The sequence below is a fragment of the Eriocheir sinensis genome, chromosome 11 (assembly GCF_024679095.1).
Source record: "Eriocheir sinensis breed Jianghai 21 chromosome 11, ASM2467909v1, whole genome shotgun sequence".
NCBI classification, from domain to species: domain Eukaryota; kingdom Metazoa; phylum Arthropoda; class Malacostraca; order Decapoda; family Varunidae; genus Eriocheir; species Eriocheir sinensis.
In genome coordinates, this window is record NC_066519.1 from 24,686,377 (window position 1) to 24,695,127 (window position 8,751).

At 43.1% G+C, this 8,751-nt stretch overlaps 1 protein-coding gene across 2 annotated transcripts in view; it reads left to right on the forward strand.

The window, feature by feature from the left end:
* Nucleotides 1–7,860, forward strand: part of LOC126997207 (uncharacterized) — a 9,835-nt gene extending 1,975 nt beyond the window's left edge. The window contains exons 2-12 of one of the 2 annotated variants that reach the window (XM_050858232.1): nt 191–435; nt 1,310–1,618; nt 2,008–2,277; nt 2,497–2,689; nt 3,304–3,416; nt 4,810–5,050; nt 5,383–5,516; nt 5,787–5,911; nt 6,185–6,390; nt 6,741–6,944; nt 7,599–7,860. In XM_050858232.1, coding sequence (XP_050714189.1) covers nt 191–435; nt 1,310–1,618; nt 2,008–2,277; nt 2,497–2,689; nt 3,304–3,416; nt 4,810–5,050; nt 5,383–5,516; nt 5,787–5,911; nt 6,185–6,390; nt 6,741–6,944; nt 7,599–7,690 — 2,132 coding nt within the window. In that variant the 3' untranslated portion in view covers nt 7,691–7,860. The remainder of the gene's footprint in view (nt 1–190; nt 436–1,309; nt 1,619–2,007; nt 2,278–2,496; nt 2,690–3,303; nt 3,417–4,809; nt 5,051–5,382; nt 5,517–5,786; nt 5,912–6,184; nt 6,391–6,740; nt 6,945–7,598) is intronic. The other variant, XM_050858233.1, reaches the window with a different exon arrangement.
* The last annotated feature ends 891 nt before the right edge of the window (nt 7,861–8,751 follow it).

Below are 8,751 nucleotides of genomic sequence, written 5' to 3' on the forward strand. Positions count from 1 at the left end.
AAACAGCTTTTTTGCTCATATTGTATAAAATACTAATAAAACAATATACTCTGTCTGCCTGTCTTTCTTCCTTTCTTTCCTTTTTTCTTTTTCTCTGTCGTTTTTTCTTTCGTACTTTCTTTCATTTTTCTCGGTATATCTCTCTCTCTCTCTCTCTCTCTCTCTCTCTCTCTCTCTGTCCCTCCCTCAGGCTGGGTGCTGGTGACAGATAAGGTTGTATCGCTGGCTTCGTGGCTCGTGCTTGTGGTGGTGGTGGTGGTAACGTCCTCCCGTGGCGCTGAGGCAGCGCAGGCTGAGGGGCGTTTCAGCGTTGACTTCTCCGCTGTCAAGGCCCCAGAGCACCGTCAGGCTGTCCAGGAGCTTCAGGTGGCGTCTCTTTTCGCCGTGCCCTCCACCACCACCTTCACCCTACTCCTCAACGCGCCTGCCAGAAAAGTGGGTTAATTTTTTCAACTCATTCGCTTCAGCTATTATTTCCTATTTTCTTTTTTGCATTCGTTGACCTACTCCCTCTTTTATTTGGTCCCGTAGTTGATTATTTTCTAGTTCCTTCTTTGCTCCTCTGTTATTTGTTTTTTTTTAGTTTATTGAATCCTCTTTCTTCATTTATCTTTGTCAGCTCTTCTCTCCGTTCGTCGATTCTCACCCTTCTCTCTTATTCTCTCTCTCTCTCTCTCTCTCTCTCTCTCTCTCTCTCTCTCTCTCTCTCTCCCCCACCTAATTGCATACAAATCACTTTTTTCTCGTCATTCTCATCGTTTGTGTTGAAGCAATTCTGTAAGAGCTGAATAGTTAAACATGTGTGTGTGTGTGTGTGTGTGTGTGTGTGTGTGTGTGTGTGTGTGTGTGTGTGTGTGTGTGTGTGTGTGTGTGTGTGTGTGTGTGTGTGTGTGTGTGTGTGTGTGTGTGTGTGTGTGTGTGTGTGTGTGTGTGTGTGTGTGTGTGTGTGTGTGTGTGTGTGTGTGTGTGTGTGTGTGTGTGTGTGTGTGTGTGTGTGTGTGTGTCTTTAATTATTCACATAATATTTTGTGAAAAGTGTTGAAGTTGATTCTTAAGTAAATAGTAGGAACAATAACTGAAAATATTGATACTAATACGGAGGCTCTAATAAACAAATGTGAAACTCTTCATCACTGCTCTGTTCAGATTCTACCTGACAAAGTTTTCAAATCGAGGATCATTTCTTGTTACCAGTTTTCCACATGTGGCTTCCGGCCAGGTGATTCCTTGACAGGTGTGACTTTTAGGTGGATGACTCACCGTTTTGTTCGATCTAATTTCATTATATGCCTTTCTCTCTCCGTAAAAGGTCTTGCAGCACTTGTTGGAGGACACAGACGGTGAGCCGGAAGAGTCTTCACAGCAAGAACAACAGCAGCTACAACAACAACAACAACAACAACAACAACAACAACAACAACAACAACAACAACAACAACAACAAGTACAGCAGCAGCAACAACAACAAGGGCAAGAACAAGAGTCTCACCGACAAAAATGGCAGCGACAGTTGTCACAGAACCGGCAGCAGCAGCAACAAAAACTACAGGAGCCACAACATCAGCAACAACAGCATCAGTCCCTTGACTCGGATAGCCCTCGTAACAAGGATAATCAGGTATGTAATGGTTAGCTACTTAAACCGGTAATAGTTGTCCATCTTGTGCGTATAGCTTGTTTTCCTCGAAGAATGGCCGCAAATAGCTTCACACAACACTGCTTTAACTAAACTGTCTGTTTATATTCTAATCTCTTTATTGCTTCGTCATGTCCTAATATTCTCTACTCTTACATAACCCTCTAAGACGAGCACTGAAATGGATGTTGATGTTCATCTTTAGAGGTCCATTTTCTGCTCCTTCTTGAACCTCATTTAAGTACTTTCTTGTTCTCTTATAACCCCCCTTTTTCCTAGAAGGACATTGAAGCGGGCTATGACTATTTAAGGAGTTTCTTATTTGTCTCCATTACAGTTTTCTCATATCCTTGTACTTCTTGCTTTCTAAGACGAACATCAAAGTGGAATCTGAAGTTGAACTTGAAGGGCAAAAACTTGACCGCAACTTTTTCGGCCTTGTGGACCCTGAACTGAAGGTCAATTGGGATGAGGTGAATGAGGAAGACCAGGAGAGTGTGGCGTCCATTCTCAGCTCGGTGTCTTCTGGCTTCGACATAACGCTGGCGGCCGACGACGACACGTTCGAGGAAGTGATGCGAGTCGCCCGCCTCCTGAAGACACACCGCTGGCTGACTCCCGACAGTGTGGCGCGTCCCAAGGTAGGGTGGAAGGGTTCTCTCTCTCTCTCTCTCTCTCTCTCTCTCTCTCTCTCTCTCTCTCTCTCTCTCTCTCTCTCTCTCTCTCTCTGTCTGTCTCTCTCTCTCTGTCTGTCTCTCTATCTGTCTGTCTGTCTGTCTGTCTGTCTGTCTCTCTCTCTCTCTCTCTCTCCAGATTACTCTTTACTTCGTCAACATCTTCATCCCGCACCATTTTCTCAGGTGGGAGCCGTGGAGGAATATTTCACCCACCTGCCGGAGGAGCTGGAGCGACAGGTGAAGAACATGACACGTAGGGAGGAGGAGCCGATGGAGGAGGGGCGAGGGAGCAGGGCGAGACCTTTGCCTCTCCAGGTGGATCAGAGTCACTTGTCTCACATGATGGAAAACGTTTTCTCGACCCCAAGAAACCAAGGTAAGGTAGCTTTGTTCCCCTTCCCGCCTCTTTTATTTCTCCCACTTTCTTATTTCTTCCTTCCCCTCCTTCACTTCTTCCTCGTTGTTTTCCACCTCCTTCTCTTTCTTATTCTCCCTCTGCTCCTTTTCTTTCTTCTCCCTCTCCTTTCCCCTCTTTTTCCTCCTCCCCCCTTCTCCTTCGCTATATCCTCCTCTTCTTTCTTCCTCCGTCTCCTTTTTCTCTTGTTTCCTTAATTGCTACTCTTCCTGTTCCTGTACCCTCACACGTTTTCCCCCTGCTCCTGTTTTTGTTTTAACGCTTCAGTAATTCGTCTTAACCCAGATCCCTCTCTGATTCGTTCCTGTGTCGCATTCCTTGTTTTATTCTCATCCGATTCAGTCACCTCGAACTTACATGTTTCATTACGTATTGGACTTGTGTGCTCCCCGTCTCCTTTCGTCATCATGTTCCTTTTAATTTCATGGCGTACTCACTTGTTCTGTATTATTTATGGCATGCTTTTAGTTCCGTCGTGTTATGTTTTTTTCAGTTATACCTTTAAAATTTTTCTCTCCATCCTCGTGCCGTTCTCTCTCTCTCTCTCTCTCTCTCTCTCTCTCTCTCTCTCTCAGCCACGGATGTCTACGGCAAGTTGGCTGCCGCTGTCTACATCACAAGGACGTTCGATTCCCTCGGCCTGATGGTGGTGGAACACGTGTTTTCGGCGGCGGAATACATCCTCTGGGTCAGTCCATACCCATTTATCTATCTGTCCGTCTCTCTCTCTCTCTCTCTCTCTCTCTCTCAGCATTGCTTTATACTGTGTCCATGAAAGTATATGAATAATCGAATCTTATAAGTTGTCTTCCATAGTTTCACTCATTCGTTCGATGTTTTAAGAAGACGCTATGAATGACTGATAAGTGTGGAAACAATAACAGTAATCTTAAAATAAATAAATGAGTCTCACAAGTCGGTTATCGGAAGGACAAAATGAGCAACAAATTTTACTTTTATTCTTTTCATATGCAAGCGTTAACCTTCACTAAGTAAAGTAGTTAATCACGGAGTATAATACACTAGGCAAACGGGTGGATTTTGTTTTCCTTTCTCTTCTTTTTCCCACGTCCTTTCCCTCCTCCTTCTCTGTCTCGTGCCCCGTGAGCGTCCACGAGTTACTTAATCTTTGTAATATGAACGGGTAGTCGGTGCAAGAAATACTCCCATGATCCGGTAAAGGAGAACGCTTTAAGAGTGTACAAAGATGCAATCTGTTCTATTCCCCCGGTGAAATCGGTTGCTCTCCTTACTGGGTGGAAAGTAATGGGAGAGAAGGGTAAAATGACACGTAACTGAAAGTAAAGTTGGGGATATACGCTGTTGCTGCGCGTTGCTCTGAGGCTTTTCCGTCTCCGTAGCCCTTAAGTCTGCGGTGGGTAAGAACTCATTATCCAGACGTAAAGTGGCATCCGGGTTACCAAAATTTACCTTCCCAGAATTTCCCAGGCATCCATTTATCGACAAGCCCGAAAGGGAGGATGAACAGCTGGGCTTCCTGCCGGGATCGAGCCCGGGCCGGCAGATTCGAGGCTAGATGTGCTATATATTATTTTTCTTATTCATGTGGTATTGTTTTTCTATCTGACGCCCCCTCGTCCATACAAGTGTTTGATCGTTGCTATTTCTCCAGGCTTAAAAATCTGCATGAGTAATTAATTTTAGGTATACTTTTCCTACTTGCATAATGTCACACCTTTTTAGATAATTATCACCTGTACAAGTCCTTTTAGATTATTCTTTTAAACTTTTCTGTTTTATGTAACTCCTCTCTACTTACACGTACTTTGTTTATAAAGCTACATTAACTTAGTAGTATCTTGTTACTATAATGCTCAATAAAATATATAGTATTAGTTTTGAAGTATATGGTGTTTTCAATCTATATTCTTCCATGACGTATGTATATCTTGTTACTATAATGCTCAATAAAATATATAGTATTAGTTTTGAAGTATATGGTGTTTTCAATCTATATTCTTCCATGACGTATGTGGTGTCTCTCACCATGAGCCTTGTTAGAGCATCAAATCCGTAAAGTGACACCTGGCTTATCTCCTTCACCTCTCCTCACCGTGCAGTACAACCAGCCTCTGGAGGGTATCAATGTAGTGGGGGTGCTGCCGGGACGTCTGTGGGGGACACCAGCGGATGAGCCTCTGGTGGTGGGGGCTCACCTTGACACAGTCCCTGGCACGCCGGGGCTGGACGATAACGGCTCAGGTCTGGCAGCGCTAGTGGAGGCGGCGAGTGCCCTGGCCTCCAGCGGGTGTGACTTCGATTTCACCGTTTTCTTCGTCGCGTTTGATTTTGAGGAAATCGGTGAGACGTAGAGTCGAATCTTTGATATAATTATGTGTGTGTGTGTGTGTGTGTGTGTGTGTGTATGTATATATATATATATATATATATATATATATATATATATATATATATATATATATATATATATATAGATAGATAGATAGATAGATAGATAGATAGAGAGAGAGAGAGAGAGAGAGAGAGATGATTTTGGTATTTTCGTGTTGACAAGTATGTAGGGTCTGGTTATGCAGAGGATATTAAGAGAGAGGTTGTGCTTGAAGAGGTTGAGATAGATAAGAATGTGTGGAAGGGGACGCAAGATGGTATCGGTTTTATCATGTTGGCAGGGTCGCAGGGCGCAGTCATGTTCATCAAGGACTTCCTGGGACGCTCCATCATGCGGCATTTTGGCATCAAGAAAATCACCGGCGCAATAATACTCGACTGTGTGGCCAACTGGGACCCGCGGCCACACTCCCAGGTGACTTGAACACACACACACACACACACACACACACACACACACACACACACACACACACACACACAGACGCTCATGCAACACTAGTAGCATATATATGAATAATTTATCTATAGTGTTAATGATGAAATAGTTTAAAAAAGTGATTTCAAATTTAACTCAATCCTGCAAAGTAAAAGTACATGGAAGAACACACTATAAGGCAATATAGACCGTGGCTGGGGCTTCATTATCCCGGCTTTGTGGAATGATGAGACCATTCTCTTGCAGGAAATTCCAGAGGCGTGGCATGAGCTCATACCAGACGCTGCCAAAAGCCTCGCCCATAGGAATTACACAGGGGACTTTGCCACTGTTATCTATCGTGGGCCAGTCGACTCTCACATTGCAGATAGGTATTTTTCCTTCCTCGCATGCCTATTCTCTTTTTAAATCCCTGTATGTTAGATTCATAATGTTTAATATAGAAAAATGGTGCTTATATATTTATGTTTTTGAACCAGTGTTGCAAAATTCAAGATTTCTTTTCCTTCTGCTTTTCGAGACTTGTCTAGTAAGTAAAGCTTAAGGCATCTAGTTTACTCTCAAATCAAATTTCGGATCAAAATTATAAAGGTATGCCATTTTCATCTACTGTTCTTTTCATTATATCTATTTCTTTCATGAAGGTTGGAGAAATATTACGATGGGCTCGGCGATCCGGAGTACCGCATGGAGCTGTTCAAGTTAATGCAGCTAAAAGAGGACCTGCCTGACGGGAACTTGGTCCTCTCCCACAAAGACTTCATCCGCTCCGACCACATCCGCTTCTGGTACCTCAATGACACCTCGCTACCCGTTTCCACAATCCCCGCCATCCTCGTGACAGATATGGGTTTGTTCTTCGCTGTTGTTGCTGCTGTTGCTATTACCACCACCACCACCACCACCACTACTACTACTACTACTACCGCTGCTGCTGCTGCTACTACTTCTACTACTACTACTACTGCTACTACTACCACTACTACTACTACTACTACTACTACTGTTCCTACTCCTACTACTCCTACTACTAATATTACTACTACTTCTACTACTTATACATCGGTAACCTGCGCATGACCTATTTTTTCTCCCTTTTTGTAGCTCTCCATTTCCTACAACTTGCCTGATATTCACGCATACATATTTTACCACTACCGCTTAATTAAAATGATCACCGCGGAATTTCTACCACTGCAGGGCCTTTTCGCGGCAGGATGAAGGACTGTTACCATACTTTTTGTGATGGTCCAATGGGCAGTGGCGTGGTTGACCTTGGGTTCTTGAAGAAGGTGACCCAGGCCGTGGTGTGGACGGTGGCGGACCTTGCAAGGCTTCGTTGTGGGCGGCTTAGTGCCTCGACCCTCTTTGCTCTCCTGGGCAGCCCTGAAGTGTCCGCTAAAAGTAAGATTCATTGGCCGATTACAGAGTCAGCAGCAGCAACAGTATTCATCATAGTAGCTTAGTAGTAATGGTAGTAGTAGTAGTAGTTGTAGTAGTAGTAGTAGTAGTAGTAGTAGTGGTAGAAGAAGAAGTAGTAGTAGTAGTAGCGGGCTTTTTTTTTGTTATTGTTTTCTTTTTTTTGTGTGCCCTTGAGTTGCCTCCTTTGTTGTAAAAAAAAAAAAGTAGTAGTAGTAGTAGTAGTAGTAGTAGTAGTAGTAGTAGCGGAAACGTAGTAGTAGAAGTAGTAGTGGTAGTAGTGGTAGTAGTAGTAGTAGTAGGAGTAGTAGTAGTAGTAACATCAGACACCAAAATAAAAGCAAAAGTGGTAGTAGATGTATTATTATTATTATTATTATTATTATTATTATTATTGTTGTTGTTGTTGTTGTTGTTGTTGTTGTTGTTGTTGTTGTTATTATTATTATTATTGTCATTATTATTATTATTATTATTATTATTATTATTATTATTATTATTATTATTGGTAGTGGTAGTAGTGGTAGTAATACTTGCAATAGCAGTAGTAGGAGTAGTAGTAGTAGTAGTAGTAGTAGTAGTAGTAGTAGTAGCAGTAGTGGTAGTAGCTTTAGTAGGTCATTGTTCATACCTTTGCAGGGAAGGACCTGCTTCTCTCAACGGTCCAAAAATCCGTCAGTGTGCTTCACCTCCTGGGCCACGTTCCACCCTCGCCCCCTCATGGAAGGTAACACACCCTGCGGGACTCCTGAGCTTCCTGAACAAGGGCACGAAAACTTGAAACAAGAAGTTATCATAACATGGCTGAAGGTCTCTCTCTCTCTCTCTCTCTCTCTCTCTCTCTCTCTCGACCCATAATGTAAACTAAAATTAATAAAGAGTATTTTTTTAACATTTTTGGCCACATCCTATCACAAGGCCTTTCTCCATTGCCTCCTGCATGCGGGCGATGCTTTAGTAGACAAGATTTATATTCTTACGCAAGTTTGGCATGACAGAGTATCCTGCTTGTCGCTGCCTGTTATTAAATTGGCGGATGTCACTTGCTGAGCAGTTGCTTTATCTTTTCAAGTGACTTTCAGAAACGTGGTTCAAACATCGAGGGGCGTGTGAGCTATCATTTCATATCCCGAAAGAAAGAAGGGAAAGGGAGAGAAAAGGAGGAACAGTAAAGCTAAGACAAATATGGCCGCGTTGCTTCCGACTATAGTCAGTCCAAACTAGCTTGGTCAATTTGCACCGAGAGGCCCCTCCCACATTCTGGCTAAGCTCCGCCCCCCTTTCACCTGATTGGCTGTTGATGACATCATAGATTGTATCAAAGACACGTACCAAATATATATGATTAAGATAATCTAGCTTCTTTCATGATTAAAAAATATTCGAAACTTAATTGAATAACGACACTCTACTTGAACAATCAATGACATCACCTAAGAAACAAAGTACAATCATAATACTGCAAGTTTTCAAGGGAGAACAGGCCCTGCAAAGCGAGCACTGAAGGCGATGATAGTAGGCTATCTATAAAGTAATGCACACTTTCCGTCATTATTTCCTACATAGCTCATTCACATAGGCATAGCAAATAATCTTCTTCGCTGAGGACACGTCTAAGTTGTATTCAGCCAATAGCGATGCTCCGTGTAGGTACACAGGCGGAGTGTTATAGCGTTTAGTTGTTGGTGGTTAGTTCGAAAGCAGGTTAATAATGATTCACGTGTTCGAACAGCTCGCGTAGGAGGTTTGGGAGTCTGCACTTAGCGGCAGAACCCCCAACAGCGTAGGCGGC